This window comes from Neophocaena asiaeorientalis, unplaced genomic scaffold (genome assembly GCF_003031525.2).
Source record: "Neophocaena asiaeorientalis asiaeorientalis breed wild unplaced genomic scaffold, Neophocaena_asiaeorientalis_V1.1 scaffold86, whole genome shotgun sequence".
NCBI classification, from domain to species: Eukaryota; Metazoa; Chordata; class Mammalia; order Artiodactyla; family Phocoenidae; genus Neophocaena; species Neophocaena asiaeorientalis.
In genome coordinates, this window is record NW_020175039.1 from 2,192,848 (window position 1) to 2,214,491 (window position 21,644).

Here is a 21,644-nt window from a genome sequence, read left to right on the forward strand (position 1 = left end):
TTTTGTCTCAACATTTTAATTTCTTGGTTTAACAATTGTAGGAGGGAGTTAGAATAGGGATTCTCCCTGACTTATAGGATGAGAACAATTGACAGAGATTAATAATGTGCCCAGATGTCACATGGCTAAAAAGTGGGTTTGTGACACCTAGTAAGAGTGACATAGAGCCCATGGATCACTCAATGTTTGGCATCATTTACCTACTTACCCAAATGTTGAGGTTTTCTTTTTTTTACCAGTTTTGTTTTTTATATATAAAATACTAAAAAACAAAAAATTAAAACTTCACTACTTTAAAAAACTGTAAAAAGTAAGACCATCCCAACCTAATTTACCCTTCCTCCCGCAATCCTCTAAAGTAACTAACCATTGTTAACAGTTCACGTTGTTTCTGACATTTTCCTTAGACAGTCAGACCCACACACATGCTCAGTTTTGGGGTCATGCTTTACTTACTGGTTTCTGTTTTCTATAGTGTATATCATGACATTTCACTTAATATGTCCCATTTTTCCAGGCCAGTACCTTTAGACCTACCTACCTTTTAAATGATACAAAGTCCTATTGCATGGATGTCCATAATTTGTTCAGCTCTTCCTCTGCTGGTGAACCTTCTGTTGTTGCCAACTCTGCAATTACAAAGAGTGCTCCAGTGGACTTCCATATGCCTCCCCCTAAAATAGCACTGGCTTAGGGACCATGAAAAACCATCCCTAAAGATACAAGACTATAACTATCCACATTTGGTATTGTCTTAGATATTTGAATACCACACTGGAATATCTTAGATATTTCTTAGATGTGACTTCTGTTCTTGAGCTGTATATAATCTCAGTACGTTCGATTTCTCAATGCAGGGCACATGAAATTCTGCTATTACCTTTTACATAGGAGTAGCCTAACTAGGAACCAGCTCGCCTAGCCACTGCTTCTGCCCTCAGTAGTGATGGGCTCATCACACACAATCTTTTGTCTCAGTGTTAGCCTCTGTGCTTGGTGTTTCCTGTAAATGTCACTGACCCCAGTGCTTGGTACTGACTTGGCTCTTTTGTCTGTTTCATCCAAAAGCAAACAGGTGGCCTTAAAGCAATACAACTGCCTTCAGCAAAATATTTCCTCTAAATAAGAAAAGCATTTGACATCTGATCTTCTGAGTTGTGACTTACTATATAAGGAGCTTGAATAATTTTATGTATATAATTTTTTTAAAAAGTAGAGGATTGGGCTTCCCTGGTGGTGCAGTGGTTAAGAATCCGCCTGTAGGGCTTCCCTGGTGGCGCAGTGGTTGAGAGTCTGCCTGCCGATGCAGGGGACGCGGGTTCGTGCCCCGGTCCGGGAAGATCCCACATGCAACAGAGCAACTAAGCCCGTGCACCACAACTACTGAAGCCCATGCGCCACAACGAAGAGCAGCCCCCGCTCGCTGCAACTAGAGAAAGCCCGCGTACAGCAACAAAGACCCCATGCAGCCAAAAAGAAATAGATAAAACAAGCAAAAAACTTTAAAAATAAAAAAGTAGAGGATGGCATACATAATCAGATTCGAGGCAGGGCTCACCTCTGGGACAATCTGTGAGCAGCTCCCTAAGGCCCCTGACCACAGTCCATGTGGGGCAATCGGCCTCCTTGGACAAAGGCAGAGGAGCCACATGGCAAGTACTTGACGACAGTCCGGGTGATTTTCATTTCCACTACTGCCTGCTTTGTTTTCAGGTTTCCTGCCCACCTTCAACTTTCTAGTAAACAGAAAGGATGACTGTAAACATGTAGACCGTGGGTTGAACAAACACCTCCAGCAGAGGGTTTAATTGAATTATGTATGGCTAAAGCCCTGTTTCTTCTCCCTCATGTGACCCATGCAGTGCAGTAAAAATATACTTGAGGCCCACACTCAAGTTCTTCACTCCTCATCCATAGGTTTGGGCTTGATTGTCTCTGTTTAAGGAAATCAGGAACATGACATGTTCTGCATTAGAACACATTTTGAAAAAGCCCTCCCCCACCCCTCCCAGGTGTTAGGAGGCACTTGTCAGACATGCAAAGCAAATCTGCCCTTTCTTTAAGACAGAAAAGTGAGGATGTTGAGGAAATGTGCCTGCTTGGTTCCAAACCTGGTAGAAAAAGAAATTTCCTACATTCCACCCACCCCTAAAATGCATACCTACTTAGGGCCAGCAAGAAACCAGTTGTAACAGAGGCAAACCCGTGTAGACATCCACACTGGTGCTAAAAGGCTACTCAGAGACGGACGGGATTCACTGGAGATCTCTTAGCTGTGATTTTCGGGCACAACGTTTAAACACAGAGCACTGGCAGTGAGCCTGCGGCAGATGAAGCAAAATAAGGCAGACGGAAAGGTGCCCCAATAGCAAACCATGCTGTAGGGAGGAGAGAGATCGTGTAGGTGAGACAACCTGTGGGAAACACAGAGCACCACTGTCACGGGGAAGCCCTGGACAGGGTTTGTTCTGGAGCATAATGAAAACAAGCATGGATCGGCTGGACCTCACTGACCTCCTCTCCAGTCTTCAAGTTAGTTCAGCATCTTGCATCCTAGTTGATCCATACATGTAGTCTTTACTTCCTTCTTCCCAAGGAACATTTTCCTCCTTTGCTTACCCATCTAACAAATCCAAATGAAATACGTTAAGGCAATGGTTTATCAACACATTAGACACCAGGCAACGAAGGCCAGTGATTCCCCGAGAGATAGAAAAGAAACAATAGAAAAGAGATAGAAAAGAGAAAAGCCCTGTGATTCTCCAGCTTACGGCCTGGAGAGAGTCCAGGCTCTGGTGCAGCGGTGGGGACCCAGGTGGAGGTCGGAGGTCTCCAGGAGTTGAGGAGACGGAGCTGGGAGTCCACAGAGGCCGAAGCGGCTAGAGTTGGCAGGGAAGTGGAAAGAGCCGAGGAGAGAGAGGCAGAGGCCCCGTCCTTGAGTCGTAAGTTGAGCACTGCCAGTGCGTGCATGTGAGGGAACTGCTCGGTAAGAGGAGACCGCCTGGAACATCCACAGACGTGAGGGAACCGCCCTGGGAGCCCACACGAGGTGGGCCGGAGCTAGCAAACAGCAGAAACCATGGGGAGAGTACCCAGAAGGGCTTTGCCTCCGTTGTGGGGAGACCAACTCGAGACTAAGCGTTACTCTGGTTCAACCAGTAAAGCTTAAAAGTAAGGTCCAGAAGAATCAAACTACTTCCAAGGAATGAACTGCATCCTAGAACAAAGAATATGTATAGTGATAAAAAAAAAATACCCAGCACCCAACACTGTAAACTTCACAGTATCTGGCATCCAATAAAAAAAAGTATCAGGCAAAGAAAGTGGCAAATACAACCAATAGGAAGGGGAAAAATGAATAAAAAACAGACTGAAAAATTACGTAGCTGATCAAATTAATAGACAAGGATATTATAACTCTATCCCACATCTTTAAGAAGCCAGAGCGAAGATTGAACAAGTCGAGACGTGGAAGGTGGATATTTTGAATTTCTATCAATGAAAAAACTATGATGTTGGAGATAAAGTAGAAAGGGACACCCTGATGAAAATACTATTACCTATTTAATAGCAGAACTGATTGACTCACTTCATGAAGAATTTACGTTAAGCTGTGGTTTTATTCCCCCACAGCAAAACTAGTTTTCCAGCCAAATATTTTTATCAGTACCTAATTAAGATGGCTAAAATGGTCTGTTTAGGGTGCCCTGCACAGTTTCCCCTGTCACAGGGTCACCCACCTGGTTCCCACATGACACTGCAGACCGGAAGCCCAGGAGATCCTGGCTCCTATTAGGCTCACGCATGCAGGTAGATGGCATGATGGCAGTACCAACTGTCACCCTGCCCCACCCGCAGTGCTCTAAGGCTGGCTTTGTGTGTATTGAAGAGGCATCGACATTCTTTGAACCTCTCCATTGAGAAAGAATCTGGCTTGTGCTCCAACCAAGGGGACCCTGATGTCATAGCGAGAGAGTGCCAGCTACAGGTGCCAGCAGGTGTGTTGAGTGTGTGCAGGGAAGAAGCGTCCCAGCCGGAACTCCAGCTACATCCCTGCTTGTCTTGCTGGCTTTTGCTTGCTATATAGACAGGCGTGGAAGAGGAAGAAGGATTTTGGCTTCGTATAGATTTCCCTTGTCTCATGAGGCTACAGTTTTAAGAATTTAACATTCAGCTCTCATTCTTCTTAGTATGCATCCTGTAAGTAGTCAAGTCTGCACTACAGGTGTGCCCCACTTGAAGAAAAAAATGCGTGCGTGGTGTGTCCCAAATAATCCATTAAGGAGCCTTATGTTTACAGAAATGAAGAACTGCCATATGACTTTTAAACAGCAAATCCCTCACTGCACTTAAAATTCACATTTAAACAATCAAAACACAGGCAGCTTTTAGGAAAATATCTATCCCATAAAACGAGATACGTCTATACTCACATCCCACTTGTTTCTGGTTAACCTCTCTTACTAGAGAAACAGGGCTTGGTTCTTGATCATCAAAGAGCAACGCGGAGTATTTACAGGCCCTGGAAAGAGCCAGGATCATGGTAAAATGTTTTTAAGATGAAGTTTCATGGGACTGCTTCAGGGAGCTGAGCAAAGAAAGAGAAGAGGGAAGAGGCACGGGCGCCAAGGGCGCAGACTGAGTCCCTCGCTGCCGTCCCGTCTGCTGAGAGACGAACAAGAGGACGTGGGAATGACAGGTTCAGAGACTGCAGAAAGGGAAGGCACCCACGGGTAAATATACGAATGAAGAACAATGAAAGGAGACTAATCGCCTGTAGATGTCAACTCCTCTGGATGGTCCCACGTGGAGGCAAGGAAATGGACTAAAGAGCTGCTTCTGCTTCCTTCCTGTTCTCGTGATTCGGTTCTGTAACACCAAAGCCCCTTGCTCACCGTTTATCCCACCCCTGCCACCACTGTTATTCCCACACACACTCACCAGCACGGGTGTGGCCTGTCTTCTCTTTGTTAGAGCTGGAGGTTTTTGGAGAAGTGTCTCTGGCAAGCTGTGCCCTCACCATGGAGTACCATCTCATACCTACTGTGCATCACATCCCTGTGCAAACCCATCTGTTCTTTAAGCCTGGCTCACACACTACTTTTCCCACGAGCCTCCCTTGAGTCACAGACCTCAAAGCTGGAATTCCTCTCTCCCTCTTCTCAATTCACACTACAAAGTTATCTTTTCCCTACAGCCTTAACACTTTGGGTCTCGGATTGTAATTTTCTGAGCCTGAGTCTCCTCTCTCTGGAGAGAACTCCACAGGGCAGATGAGGTCTCATCCGGCCTCAAGCATGCAGCTAATATATTAGGTATTAATGAAATACACAGCATTCAAGGTACAAACAGGTCCTAGCCTCAGCCTTGCAAAGAAGAGCGTCATCAGCTTTTGGCACCATTTCAAGTAGCAAGGGACGCTTAAAGGCAGAGCATATCGTTGCAATGATGTGAATGTGAAATGCGGTCATGTCCATTTTGTTCAGCAGACAACATACTCATCTGTAAAACACTCATCTGTTTTACTTACCTTTACCAGCCTCACCTTTAACATTTACCTTTCAATACATAGAGACATTTATCTCTACGTATGGTTAAAAGGATGCTCTTTAGTATCAAGGAGTTGAAGGAGGGTAATTAAGCATGCAATCTTACCACTTACTTCCTGTTCATCACACCTGTGGCTGCTATCTATGACGCTCACCATTTGCACGTGACTGAATCGTGACAGCGATAGAGAATTGTACAGCCTCCTGTTTATTTTTGTCGCCTCTTCTCAACTCAGGTCGCATGAACCCTGAGGATCTGGGGGAAAAAGATCTAGGAAAAAAAAAATTCCAAGGTGGTAGAACACTGGGCTTTTAAAGCATTTAATAAATCTTAATCAAAGAAAAATGATTTTATTTTAAAAAGAATAAATTTACATACGGTACATAAGCAAGACAGCTGAAAGTTTCCAAAATAGAAACCCGGAGCCTATGGCCCCGAGACACCACATGCTTTGGTTACACTCGGGAAGCATGAGTCGCCTATTTGGGCAAGAAAATCCTGTGCTACATTGTGATCTGCAGGCACGTGGAGGGGCGGTTTCAGCTGTTTAGGGTTTTTAGTTCATGGTCTCGCCTGCGTTTTCTTTTGCATATTCTGTTATGGTGCAAGTCCGAGCAAAGCTGGCCTGAGATGATGGCTGTTTAAAATGACAGTCACAGGGTGATGTCCTGGTCCAGAAAGGTGGTGGGCTGCGGGCGGGATGAGGACCGCCAGGAACAGGGCGTGTGTTCTTCCTGGAGGGGCCAACGACCCCGAGGGCTCTGCTGTCACCATTTCCAAGTTCAGGAGTGGCCAGACCGCAGGTCCTAAGCTTAGATTGGATACATCACGGTGAGCTGGATTCTGAAACTCTTCATCTCCAGGACTCCCGTTCAAGAGAGAGGCTCTGGACCAAGCCTGACGCAAGCCAGCAGGGGGCAGTCTTTCCCCAGAGAGAAAATCCAAAGGTCAGAGACAGAAGGCATTGTCTTTGAAGGGGCGTGCGTGTGTGTGTGTGTGCGCGCGTGTGCCTGCGTGCGTGAAGGAGAGACTGAGAGGGTGTGAGGGTCTAACAGAGTGAAGCGCTGTGTGAAGTGAATGAAGAGGGCTGGCCGAGCTGCAGTTTGAATCAGGTAAGGACTTTTCCAACCAGTTTCTAAGCCACAGCTGTAGTGCTCAAAAACTAAGCTTGGCCTCACCAACATGCACATTTTATTCTTCAGATGCTATGTCAAGAGACTCTGAAAAGCGACCAACCATGACAAATCCATGGGTCTTTCTTTAACGAGCTGTGGCTAACATATTCATCCTCAATCCAAATTGTGTAAATACAGCCTTAAATATATAATACAGCTGATCGCAATCCTATTGTTGGGACTTAAAACGAAAGGACATCAGTAAAATTTACACACACACAAATGAATCACCCACACCCACTGCTGTGACAGTAATTATGGCCCTTCTCAAAAGATACAAGTGGAAAAGGCTGATCTTTTTGCTAGCTGGCTTCAGAGAAATCAACTAAAATCATTTCGCGTAAATATTAGCTAGCACTGTGACCTCGGGTTTGGCAGCCTGTGGGGATGGAGGTACAGGGAAGTGCCCCATGCACTGCATTGTGGGGCGGCCTAGGGCAGGGGTGCCCGTGAGCTGGGGCATCTCCCCATCACGGTGCCACAAATACTGGTCAGAGTATGATCTAAAAACAGGCAAATGGCAGGTCATTTTGACCCCTGCCTTCTAACTGTGAAAAATGTCAGAAGAATTTGAAGGAAAAACAGGATGTCTTACAACTATTCTTTTCAATAAACTGGAGCATTAAGTCAAATACTAAGGATCATCACAACCAAAAGGCCAGGGTGCGTATTCACAATCAGGAGAGACGGGTGCTCAGCTTTCACGCTGGATGCAGAGGTAAGGGCCTGACTCTCCGGGCAGGCTAATTTTCCCCCGAAGTGTGTGCATGGTGAGGATGCAAGAGGGTTATAAATCGTTGGCTTCAGCAGCTCAGGCACTACACGCAAAAGACACGTTGTTAATTACATGTTGATACTTTTAAGAACATTGTTGATACCTGTTCCTCCTCATTCTTAAGAACTGAAGAGGAGCCCCTGCAGGGGGTTGTCTGCATAATGACCACCTTCCTAAGTCTAAGGCCTCTCCCGAGATTTAAAGGGTGTTGTATTTTGTTGGCTTGTTTTCCTAAGAGAGGCTGATGTGGTTCTTGCATTAATTCCCCTTAAAATTGCCAAGAGGTAAGAAAGAGGTGGGAAGATGGAAAGGGAGCCACTGGTTCTATTCAGATGAGCAAATAGATTTAGGAAACTAAGTGGAGGAACAGTGTCAGGGAGGGAGGCCTATTCCCTCTGTCAGGGCCCAGGAAGGATTATGTTCATCTGTTCTTCTATTGATCCACTTTCACGGACAGACAACACTGTCTTCCCAGTTTGTAAGGAAGCAAAAGAGCTGAAGCAGAGGGCTTGTCCCAAGTCACTCTGATGCAGGACAGAGCAGGACACTCAGAGGAACCCAGATGAGGTGAGAAGGGAGCAGCCAGTTGGGTTCATGGGTCAGAAGAGGATAGAAATGGTGCCTGGAATCTTGCAAAGTGTATAAATGAGGAGGAGAGGATCCCTGTCCGGTATGCACCTGACAGAGACCAGGATGCATAAGGAAAGCAGGCTGATGCCTGTGACCTCGCCAGCTTTGCCCCCGCCTTTCATGCTTCCCAGCGAGGTTCACATTGCTCTTTCCCCCCAAGCAGGCACTGTCTAATGTGATCTTCATGACCAGAAAGTCGCCCTGTCCAAGGAACGCAGTTTCACGTGGCGCCACCCTTTCTCTTGGACCAACATTCCAGTTTTGGAAATGAGACTCAGTGCCGGGCAAGGTCACAGCTGAAAAGGAACGCCCGACGTCCAGCCTCCTGGATCATGCCCGTCTCTTTAGGCTCTCCAGAACCCAGGGGGGGCTTGTGGCCATTCCTAAGCCAGGCCACAACTCCTGCCAGCCCAGGACTGGTTCAAAGTCCAAGTAATGGACAGGGTGGGGCGCCTTAAAGAACTCAGCTGTGGGTTTGCCTGGCTTCATCTGCAACATGACGCTTAAAGGCTAGTGGTCACCGTGAGACCATTTTTCCTTCCGTAAAGCAGCAACATTTATCTCAGGTATCAGCAAAACAAACATGTGACTTAGGGAATTTTTTTTTTTTTAAAGAAAAATGTGTTGTCAAAACTTCCCCACTCAACAGCTTTTTGGTGTCTTGCTCTCATGTCCAGTGAGCTAATTTCCGACCACTTGAGGCTCACAGTAATCCCAGAAACCTGTGTAGCATTGGCACGAAGGTGGTAGCACAGATGCCAACTGACGTGTAGGTGACAAACTTGTAAGGCACTTCGATCTCCAGCCTCTGCCTGGCCTCCTTGTTTCTGGTGACCACCTTGAACCAGGAGTACAACACTTGGAGCGAGAGATTTTGTACAAGTTGACGAACCAGGAGAATCAGCACAATTCCCACAGTAAATTTGGTCAGACCCAAAACCAACAGGTCGCTGGTGAGCGGTGGGATGTTCTGAATAACAGGGAGGGATTCCGTGGGCTTGGACACGAGCTGGAAAAAATGGTTGATCCAGAATCCTATGGTCACCCCAGCCCCGGCAGCCATGATGGTGGTGGTGTCCGCTCTGGTCGGGCTGTAGTAATCAGACACGGGGTAATTGTAACACAGGAAGAATGGCACCACCAGGACACACACAGGGAAGAGGGGGCTGGCCGAGTCCAGGCGATCGATAAGGGTCCAGGCGGGGTAGGTGAGGACGATGAGGATGGCGGTGATCAGGATGCCACCCAGCACATCCTGCGGGAGAGAAACGGATGATGTGCGTCAGATGAGTGCTCCCCTGTATACAGGTATAATTTTGATTCAAATATAATTGATTTGACATTTAAAATACAATTTTTGTATTGTTTTATAATACTTTCTTTTTGCGGTACGCGGGCCTCTCACTGCTGCGGCCTCTCCCGTTGCAGAGCACGGGCTCCGGACGCGCAGGCTCAGCGGCCATGGCTCACGGGCCCAGCCGCTCCGCGGCACGTGGAACCTTCCCGGACCGGGGCACGAACCCGCGTCCCCTGCATCGGCAGGCGGACTCTCAACCACTGCGCCACCAGGGAAGCCCTAATACATATTTTTAAAAAGTGCAGTTGTAGACATTTGAAAATAGGAAAAATACAAACCACAATCACGCTATTCATGCTATGTCTTTTCTTCCAGTTTTTCTGTCTTTTGGAATAAATTATTTTCTTAATGCATAGCTATAATCACACTGTTCCTTCAATCTTTTTTTTAAATTCTGTACTTCAAAAACCTTTTGTTTTGGCTGCGCCACACAGCTTGCAGGATCTTAGTTCCCCGACGAGGGACCAAACCCAGGCGATGGCAGTGAAAGCGCTGAGTCCTAACCACTGGACCGCCAGGAATTCTCTTTATTATTTTTGATTTCATAGTATATCACAAGGGCTGTCATGATCTTCACAGAGGTGGCGTCATCCTTTCTTGGCAGGCAGGGGTCGGGGCTGCAGCTGGCTGGAGGAGGAAGCTGGCTGCTTCGGGAGCCACTTCCTAGCAAGCACACCGTCATTACTTATGGAGCGCGTTTGTCTGGGGTGGTTTGAGAAGACGCTGTAGATGTGGTGGTGCCGAAGCTCCGCCATGCCCGTCTGGGTACTACCACTCTGTCTTCAGAGACAGAATTTCAAATAGTGTATAGATTTCACTGGGTGCGTGCACCATGCTTGATTTAATCAATCCTTCTTTACATTTTAGATTCTGGTTTTCTTTCTTGCTTCCTCTGACCCTCCCACCTTCCCTATTTCTTCCTCTTTCTCTCCCTCCCTGCTTGCTTCTTTCCTTAAACTCCTGTTTAAAATATTTGTAAGTCCTTAATGTGTCCACTTTCTTCTTCCTTTAGTGTTCTCACAGCAAAATTCATTAGGTGAATTTTTTTTTTCCACACACACACTGTATTTTATTTTTACAAGAGATAAATCAACTGACACCAAGGATTGTAAATGCATGACCACAACAAAAGCAACAGTGATTGCAATTACCAAACACGGAACACACTCATACTAGGTCATGGTATTGACATTCAGTCCAGGAATCCTCCACTGTAACGGCTCCTTTACTTTGCAGTGAAAATTGATTTGTATATTTTTGCCTCTGAGTCCCTGTGGGATTTTTTTTTTTTTATTCAAACAGAAAGTCACAAAAACTATAATCATCCTCATGGGTTCACTCAGTCCCATGTAATTAATTTTTTTATCTTGATCTTTTATGAATTCATCAGTTTTCCATTAGAGTTCTGAAAATGCTGATTCATTCAGTTCAGCAGTATAGTCAGTTACCAGAAACCTGTACTTGTCAGAGTCTTTTCCATGAATTCCTTGAAGATGAAACCCTTTTATAGGAACACATTTGTAAAAGCATCAGAGTACACCCAGAACTGTCTGTAAGTGACAAAAGACTTAAAAATGACCACGGTTAAAGATTTGATGAAAGTTCATAATAATGCAATTGACAAGGAAATTTAGTTATTTCTGAGATATACATTTTAAAGTGATAACTAGAATTATGACTTATAACATTGTACCAGAACATATAAGATTTTTAGAAATATCATGTAATGTCTGAAACATTTATATTAACATATTTCCATACAAATAAGGTGAATTCTTAATGTAACCAAGAGATGAATACATCTAAGTCAGAGAATGAGGAGCTTGCTGTGGTTTTGTTACAAAGTTTCACATGGATTATTTTGAAAGTTTACCATTGGAAAATTGAAACACTTTCCTCAACGTATTGGAAAATCTGGGAAACACCAAAAAGTAAAACACATGCATTGTGGAAAAACTGGAAAGCACTGAAAAGTATAAGAAAAAAAAAAACCAGATCCTTATTTCCACCACCTACAGTTAACGCTGTCTATATTTTGGCATGTTGCCTTCCACTTTTTTTTTTTCATATAAAATAGAACTCTAAGGGCTTAGGTTTGTTTTTTTTTTTTCTAATAGCTTCATTATTTCTCTTGTTTAGTTTCTAATAAAATGACATCTGATTTGAGTGAACAATGGGTGAGAATCAGACCTTAGAAATAAACACTGAGGCTACAGCAAATTTCACAGATCAGAGGGCATCCATTCTTCCTTCCAGTGCCCATGTGTGAGTGCCTGCTATACGCCAGACACGGTGCTGGAGGATCCAGTGTGAGCCAAACAATCACAACCACATCTAGGCAGAGCTTACAGCTTAGTGGAGAGACAGAGGATTACTGTTGCTGAAGAGGGAAAGGGATAAGCCTGTGGATCTTGATGGTCCCTTGGGGCTGGAGAGTAAAGAGTAAACACAGGTAGGAGACACTTCCCACAGGGCCCTAGAGTCCAGTCCGCTTCCTAAAGCCTGCATCCAGGGAGCAACGTGAAGCCACTGATGTCGCTCTCCTTGGGTACCAACATGACAAGAGTTTCTGACTGCAGTGAGAACAGATAGGAGAGGGGCAAGCGTGGGGGAAAGCCTTGTGTCGCTGCACGTCCTTCACGTGGCACCTGGGCTTTACCTGTTCTTACTTCCGCCATCATCCTTCTCTTCAAATATCCCTCAGGCTTCACAGTCTCCATGATCTTTCTCCCCATGACCTTCTCCTGTGCTATGATTATTGCATGGATGTTACTTTATTTTGGGGGAAAAAAAGGAACAATCCTTCATTTAAGTTTCCTGGTTACAGAAACTTGAGCCAAACTCTTGAATTGAATTTTCTACACCTGTCATCTCCACTTCTGCACCTTGAAACACAAGTGCCGTCAACCTAGACTTAGATGATACACCATTCTCAAAGGCCACTTACTAGACATTTGCTGGTTGTTTCTTCAGCATCTGTCTTTGACCCAATAGCCTCATACCTCCCCTTGGGGATCCATGAAGTTCTGGAAAATTATGGAGTTGGAGCACATGACCTAGGTAGGCCAATCAGTGCACTGTATCTCCTGGTCACCGTGATTGGTGCAGGGGTGGTCATGTGACCTACACCAGTCCAATCAGACAAAATTGTGGGGGTTTTGCTTGGAACTCTTGGAAAGAGATGTTCTTTCTCTTTCTGAACACTGGGCCCTATGGACTGACACCCTTCACTTAGCAGACCTTTAATATTCAGCTTTTATTAATATTACCCTGCATCATCTTGGCTCTTCTCTGACCTCTAAGAAGTCTCTTTCTTGGTTTCCTCCTTTAGATCCTAATAGATCCTAAACAGGCATTTTCACAGATTCTGTCTTCAGGCTCTGCTTGTTTTTCTCTGTTGAATAGTTTGTGTAGTTTCTATGTTGTGTTAGTTTCTGCTGTACAACACTGGAGACATAGATTTGAGTGTCACACTGGTAGAGGATGGAGAGATGAGGCCATGGACCTACACAAACTGTTCAACAGAGAAAAACATGCAGAGCCTGAAGACACAGTCTGTGGAAATGCCCATGTGTAGATGCTCCAATAAAAATTTTAATTTCAAAAAACTGGTCAAATAAGCTCTTGTATAGTCATTGAGTGGGATACTATGCAACAATAAAAAAGCGAAGTACAAAAGAAAAAAAACCAACTATGTCTCCAGGTGTCTCTCTCAAACTTTAGTCCTGCCTCTTTAGACCGAAAGCTAGACATTTTCATTCAGACGTCCTGTCAGCCCCCCCAAACCAACTTGTCTAAAAGTCACCAAAATGAAAAATGAGTAAAGGAAACGAGCACTTTATAGGAAAAGAAATATGAATGCGTCTTAAACATATAAAATATACCTAAATTTACTAATAAGTGGAAATTAAGCTATGCTGAAGAGAAATTAAAATTTACATTCACACAAAAATCAGTACACAAATGTTTACAGTTCTATTAATAATCACCCAGAACTGGAAAAAAGAAACCCAACGTCATTCAAGGGGTAAATAAACTGTGCTACTTTCATACAATGGAATACTTCTCGGCAATAAAAAACAACAAACTACTGATGGAGGCAACAGCTTTGATGAAATCTCCAGGAAATTATGCTGAATGGAAAAAGCCAGTCTCCAAGGGTTACATGCTGTGTGGTTCTATTTATATGACATTCTCTAAAAGACAGAACTACAGGGATGGGGAACAGATCAGTGGTTGCCAGGGTCTAGGGGCAGAGGGAGGGTGTGACTACAAAGGGAGAACATGAGGGACTTTTTTGGGGTGATGGAGACATTCTGTTGTTGCGGTGGTGGTTACTCAGATCTATCCCAGCGTTAAAATCCAGAGAACTATACACCCAAGGCAAAATCAATTTCACTGTTTGTTCATTTCAAAAAATAAAATAAAAAATGACATTTTAAACAAAAATAAAAAAGCTGGCGGCCTCTCTTGCTTTCTCTAAATAACAGTGTTGTGCGTGCTGTGTGTGAACCACTGCTCTGGAAACCCAGAGGTTCCAACGTGACCCCGCCCTCCCTCCCCTGCCCCACAAACCACTGAGAATGTACCCCTCACCTATCAGCATTAACAAAATCCAAAAGTTCGACAGTGTTCTGTTGATGAAACAGTAGTTGGGGGCAAAGGGACTCTTGTCTCTCAATCATATGAATAAAAAATGGCACAACCCTTCTGGGGAGGAACCTGGCAATATTTTTTAAAATTACACATTCATATAACCTCTGACCAACAATCTCACTCTAGGTCTTGACCATGGAGATACACCTGCCTGTGTCTGTAAGGGAGTATTTACAAGCTGTCCATTGTAGTATTGTTTGTAATAGCAGGACCCTGGAAAAATGCCAAGCTCTACCTAGAAGGGCCAGTTAAATCTAAGCATGGTCTATTCATACAATGGAATACTCTGCATCTGTAAAAAGGATGAGGAAGCTCTGACGTGCAAGTTTAAAACGCATGGTACCGAACAGTATGTACAGTATGCTACCATTTTCCATTTTTACATCAGTGGTAGAATACATGGATACATTTTTACATGATACACAAACAGGTTCACTTGAATGGCAGGGGATGGAGCTAGCAAGGAGGCTTTTCACAGGATACCCTTGTGTACCTTTTGAATCTTTTTTTTTGGCCACGCCACGCGGCTTGCAGGACCTTAGTCCCCTGACCAGGGATCAAACCCGGGCCCCCTACAGTGGAAGTGTGGAGTCCTAACCACTGGACCACCAGGGGATTCCCCTTTTTGAATTTTATATCATACAAATGTACTGCCTACTCTAAAAAATTAAGTGAAAATAATTCGGTCTCTCCTCTTCCAAACAGGATCTGCCTTTCAATTCCCCACATGAAGTGGGGATCTGAGGTGAGTCTAGTGGTATCCTCCACAGGGGACTGGGCATACGTGGTGATGGGGGCATGCGACTGTCCTGCCAAAGCATCACCTACTGAGGACTGAGGACATCTTTCTGTGAGTTTTAAAGGAAAACACAGTTTATGGGGAGGAGCAGGGCCAGGCACAATGAACTCGATACCCCACACAAGCCTCTACTTTCTCAGTGGGGAGACGAGGTTCTGCCACTCCGAGTGTCTCCTGGCAGCCCCACTGAACTCGAGTCTGAGCCCTGAGGAAGTCAGAGAGGATGGAAGAGTCATGTTGCCTCCATCTGCAAAACACAGAGCTAAAGAATGCTGCCTGGGGCTTCCCTGGTGGCGCAGTGGTTGAGAGTCCGCCTGCCGATGCAGGGGACATGGGTTCGTGCCCCGGTCCGGGAAGATCCTACATGCCGCGGAGCCTGTGCTCCACAACGGGAGAGGCCACAACAGTGAGAGGCCGTGTACCGCAAAAAAAAAAAAAGAATGCTGCCTGGAGACCCTTCCGGCAGAGGGCTCTCCAAAGGGAGGAACCCATTCTGCCTCATACCTCCGGGCCACAGTGCCCCATGTGGGCACTTTATTACACCATGACAAAGGTAGAGCATCTGTATCATCCACTGTGGCCCTTGAATTAGAGTCATGGGCACAGATCTGCTTTGCCTGGTGAAGCAGCCGAAGAGTCACTGGTGACACGCAGAGCAGCAGGGAAGGATGCCGATGGGGCAGGGACGGCAGAACTCAGAGAAACAACGGCATATCCTAGACTGGCTGCTGGGACAACACCAGAAGGCTGCTGGGCCTGGAGAGCAGTGGGCAAGACCAAGTTGCTCGAGGTCACAGCTTGGGCAGAGAGCAAGGGACCCAGCAATGTTATCTTCACATCATGGTATCCGACAGGCCAACCGTGGTGCTAGGGACTCGGACTGGTTCCTGAGCAGATGTGAGACTCCTTTTGCAAAGTCAAGACATTTTTCATGTGGGCATTTCTGTTAGGGTTGAACTGTGTTTAACGCCCCCATTTCTGTAGGGGTTAAACACAGTTTTGCAGAGGACTAGAGGTTCAGAGTGATCCTGTAGGGCTCAGAGAAATTCATTACTTATACATATTTCTGTTGATGGACAGCCCCCCACCCCCAGGCTCCCTGGCTGCAGAAGCTCAGAGTCCTAACGACTTCCTCTCACCACCTCTGACCTGCAGTCACAGACCCGCCCTCCTTCATTCACAAGCTCCTGCCGTCACCTCTGAATGCCCACTCCCCCACCCAGACCTTCATTTCCCTGCCTGCCGGCCCGTCTCCTGTCCACAGCATGCACTGACCGCCTTCCTAGTTGCTGTTTCAATAACCAATGTTCGCCAGTTTTAGTGTGCATTGGAATCACTTAGGACAATTATTAAGATGTAGATTTCAGAGGACTGCCCTCTGATTCTGATCTGCCGTGCGGCCCAGGAGCCTGCATCTTAACACCTCAACATAAAGCTGTTGTAGTGAGTCTAAACAGAAACGACTCTGAGAAATACCAACCTCTCAACGGACTGAGTCCTGCTTCAGATGGGTTTGATTAACCTACCATTCCAGGGTTTTCTCTCACTCCTTTCCCATTTGAATATTCCACGCCAGTCAGATAGGTCTACTTGCTTTTCCCAAACATGCCTTGCACAATTTTATCAGTTTTATATTCCTTTTATGTACGGCACATTTTAACCATCTCTAGCTATCAAGATCTTATCAGCTCATCTAAGGCTCAGCTCAAAAGCTACTTCCTTTCCAGAATATCTTCCTGTACCTCCACAGCTGGAAATAACCTGTACCTGAACTGAATGTAAAGGTACTTAACAGCACTCAAAAAGCCCCTCTTTTTTTTCTTTTAATTTTATTTATTTTTTTTATACAGCAGGTTCTTATTAGTTATCCATTTTATACATATTAGTGTATATATGCCAATCCCAGTCTCCCAATTAATCATACACACACACCCTCCCGCTGCTTGCCCCCCTTGTTGTCCATACGTTTGTTCTCTACATCTGTGTCTCTATTTCTGCCCTGCAAACCGGTTCACCTGTACCATTTTTCTAGGTTCCACATATATGCGTTAATATACGATATTTTTCTCTTTGACTTACTTCACTCTGTATGACAGTCTCTAGATCCATCCAAAAAGCCCCCCTCTTAAATTGCCTTTGCTGTAGTGACGTGTTCACATGCTTTTCTCCTGAGTTGATCATGACAGTCTGATCAGCAAAGAGGAAGTTCTCTTGCAACTGGACATTATTCCTCAAAGCTCCTAGCACAGTGCCTAACAGGTAGCAGATATTCAGTTACACAGATTACAGGAATTTAATGCCTTTCTCTTTCCTGAATATCCATAATATTTAAAACCCACTGTTACCATACATCAAAGAAAATGTGCCTTCCTTCCCTCTGTCTTCCTTTGTAACTGCAGTTACCAAATTCCCGGGCATCTGGTTGGAATATTAATCGTAAACTCATCCTGTTCCTCTTCAGTGCATCAGGAGATGAGACAGTTTTGGTCCACAGCCCTAGCATTTGAGGCGAAAGTAATTTGGGCCAACATGGCTGCTGCTGTACAGATTTTTCCTTCTAGCCACACAGTTGGATTTTTAGCCATAAAAGGTGGCATTGTAATAAAGACAATTTAGGTATTTCTGTAATAAAAATACTTAAACCATTTCTAATGAACTTTCTAATTTGGGGCTCTATGTTTCTAATAATAAACTTATTCTAAACAGCTCCTAAAATATAAGGATGAGGGCTTCCCTGGTGGCGCAGTGGTTAAGAATCCGCCTGCCAATGCAGGGGACACGGATTTGGGTCCTGGTTCTGGAAGACCCCTCATGCCACAGAGCAACGAAGCCCGTGCGCCACAACTACTGAGCTTGCGCTCTAGAGCCCACGAGCCACAACCACTGAAGCCCGCGTGCCTAGAGCCCACGCTCCGCAACAAGAGAAGCCACCGCAATGAGAAGCCCGCGCTCCGCAACGAAGAGCAGCCCCCACTCACGCGCAGCAATTTAGACCCAACGCAGCCAAAAATAAAATAAATAATAAAAAATAAGGACCAGAGTGCTTGAAAATTCAAGGACAACTTCTTTACACTAATTTTTTCAAGCTACTAAATTCACAGAAATGAAAAACTCACAAAATCTTCATCTCAGGATCGGATCTGCTGTTTTCATTTTAGCAAGTTCTAAATGAGGAGGTGATTTCTTTGGAACTGCACAGACATGTGTTTGGCACAGTGCGTGGGGCCCGAGGGAAGAGTTCACAGTTCTCTGGAATGGCCAAGGTGAGCTGTGGAGCAGAGGACAGTGTACAGAGCACAGTACTGACGTGTGGAGCCACTAGCCAGCCCTGGGATAATTCTGTCCAGAAAAGGTGGATTTGTGGCGGGGGCAGGGGGGTGGAGAGAGAAGAGTGTGTGTGGTTTATAAGGAGGTAGGAACGCTATGGAAGATGGATAAAAGATAATGATGCAAAAAGCATGATAAAGAAAAGAAGTTAGGGCAAATATGGCAGAATAAGTGTGCTTTACTTTGCAAAAAACACATTTAAAACTCCTTTCCAAGAAGAACATAATTAGACTACAACACACACAAAATATTCAGCACTTAGACCCAGTTATTCCACTCCTAGGAATTTATTCTAAGAAAATAATCAGAGAGGGACTTGCTGGTGGCACACTGGTTAAGAATCCGCCTGCCAATGCAGGGGACACGGGTTCGAGCCCTGGTCCGGGAAGATCCCACATGCCACAGAGCAACTAAGCCCATGCACCACAACTACTGAGCCTGCACTCTAGAGCCCGCAAGCCACAACTTCTGAGCCAATGTGCCGCAACTACTGAAGTCTGCGCGCTCTAGGGCCCGTGCTCTGCAATAAGAGAAGCCACCGCGATGAGAAGCCCGCGCACCGCAATGAAGAGCAGCCTTGGCTCACCACAACTAGAGAAAGCCGGCGTGCGGCAACGAAGACCCAACACAGTGCCCCCCCCAAGAAAAAGAAAGAAAGAAAAAAGAAGCTACTCACAAAGGTTTTTGGATAGGGATGATTCTTGTTGAGTTATTTCAACCTATACTGATGAAGTCCAAAAAGTAACTAACACATGCTCCACCACAGAACAATCAGAAAACACAAATAATCAAAAAGAGCATAAAGAATGGAGCATACATCGTAATAAGGAAGAATCTGGAAAGACATAAATCAGGCATGGTATAATGCTGTTTTCACCAAAAATGAGTTAAAAATACATACTGCTTTCTAATTTTATAACACAGCAGGATCATTTTCCATTTGAAAAGAAACATTTCTGCAACCTCTTTTTTTTGTGGTTTCAAAGTATCCATAAGTGAGATAATATCAAGCAGAATACAAACTCTACATAAAGGATGATCCTAATTCTATATAAATACACACTTGCATGCATGGAGAAGGAAATAGACTAAAATATTAATAGTAGTTTTTCTGTTTGGGTATCACAGATGATGATTATCTTCCCCATGCTTTGCAAATATTTTCTAAATTTTCTAGTCAACACCTTTATTATAATAAAATATAATCAAGGCAAAAAATCAGGATGTTAAAATCAGAATGTTTCAAAATAGACAAGCATGGAAGTAATTAATTATGCTTATAAATTTTCACATCATGCAAAAAAAAAAATGAAACGCCCCCCAGAATCTACATGATAATCAAGATACCATTCTTCCGTGATGTAAGTAACATTTAAAATAAAAGCATATAAGATGCGTTGCCAGTGCTACCGTACAAATCACACTGAAACATAATAAACCCTTAATTCAAGTTACCATCAAGGTTTAAATGAAGCCTTTTAAATTGTTTGGGGAAAAAAAATCATTACATGAACATAACCTTTTCTAAAGTTAAAATGCAGAAAGATCTAAATGGCTTTCATTTTTGTACCTATTCTCGTTTTCAGTTATAAAAGTTAGTATACAGATAAAAGCTCGAGCTTCATTATAACCTCTTTACCGAAAATAATAATGAAGACAGGCAATCTGAAGTGTTTAGGAAAGAATCCTAATGGAGTCATCCCAAACATCAGAACAAATTTTAGTGAATGCTATATAAACACATAAAATAGTGTTTTTTATTCTGAGCCCAACAGAAACACTCCTCCTTTGGGGAAACATCTCTAGATATTTCAACAGCAGGCCCTAACCCTGAGAACTCCCAGCTGTTGTGAACTCTGACCCTATATCACATTCCCATATGCGGTTTACAGGGAGAAATTTACATTCTTATCTCCAAACATCTTCACTGAAGAATGCTATGGAACAGACCAAAACAACACAGGGTCAGCTCACCAGAAAGGAGGGGAGAACAAACCCATTCATTCAATTGTTCGGAAAGAATGCATTCAGATCTTGGAACTATTTATGCCGAGAACTCGATGATTCTGGCATCTTCCCCTCTGCCGGGTCCCCTGCTGAGAATGTGAAGGGCCCTCTCTGCCCTTGGCTGCCTTCAGAGAGCAAAGCTGAAGCCGGGAGCAGAGTAAAAGCCAAGACCCACTTCTGTGTGGATGCAGTGAATGCTCTGAACGCAAGCAGACCCTGACATTAAAACAGACTTAAAAAAAAAACCCCAAACCTTGAAACCCTCTCTACAATTATTTTAGAAAATAACTTTTAGTTATAGGTCAACGTTTCCTAGTTAATACGCTCAGAATACTGATTCTTTTCCATGCTAGCTCACAATTCATTCAATTTCTGAGAAGAATGCAGATGAGATTCAATAGAAGCCAAATGGTAAGAGGGAGGCAAAGTTGTTCATGAATATGAATATCAATGATTACAGAGAAAAACCTACATCTTATGTAATTAGCATATGTATAGGGGAGAAAGAGTCAATGCCTCAGTTCAAAAATACTAATTTCCTATTGAAACACACCAACGCCCACAGGGATCAATCAAAAGCAGGAAGATTTACCTTGCCACGTGGTGTAAGGTAAGCAGCAGAATCTCCCGATAATCACAGCTCTCTGAGTGGGCACTCCCTCATGCCTGTCCTCTGAGCCACCTCAGATATCCAAGCACAAATCCAGGGCTAAGGATCACGAGGCATGGAAATCGACAGTTACTGTGAAAACCCGCTGGCGCTCAGAAGTAAAGACAGGAGGTAGAAGAAGGTATGCCAACTTTCACCTTCTGCTGTGTTAGAATAAATGCCCACTTGGAAAGTGAGCCTATTTAAACCTTCATTAGAAATCATGTTGACACCTTTAACAGAAAATGGTTTTCTATAAGCATAAGAAAAATTATATACAACTTGGACATAAGGTAGAAGACCTCTTCTGGGGGCAAAGCGCCGGAGGATAATAGAAGGAATAATACTTGGTTCACCTCACTGCTTGTTCTTTTTTTTGTAAAATCTTTATTGGAATACAGTTGCTTTACAGTGTAGTGTTAGTTTCTGCTTTATAATAAAGTGAACCAGCTATACGTATACATATATCCCCATGTCTCCTCCCTCTACCTCTCCCTCCCACCCTCCCTATCCCACCCCTCTAGGTGGTTACAAAGCACCGATCTGATCTCCCTGTGCTATGCGGCTGCTTCCCACTAGCTATCTGTTTTACATTTGGTAGTGTATATATGTCCATGCTGCTCTCTTTGTCCCAGCTTACCCTTCCCCTTGTCCTCAAGTCCATTCTCTACGTCTGCGTCTGTATTCCTGTCCTGCCCCCAGGTTCATCAGAACCATTT

The 21,644-nt window shown here is 44.4% G+C and overlaps 1 protein-coding gene across 1 annotated transcript in view; it reads right to left on the minus strand.

Annotated features, from left to right (window-relative positions):
• Positions 1-5,884: 5,884 nt before the first annotated feature.
• SGPP2 (sphingosine-1-phosphate phosphatase 2) overlaps positions 5,885-21,644 on the minus strand; it is a 76,722-nt gene continuing 60,962 nt past the window's right edge. Inside the window, exon 4 of the mRNA XM_024763109.1 lies at positions 5,885-9,385. Coding sequence (XP_024618877.1) covers positions 8,834-9,385 — 552 coding nt within the window. The 3' untranslated portion in view covers positions 5,885-8,833. The remainder of the gene's footprint in view (positions 9,386-21,644) is intronic.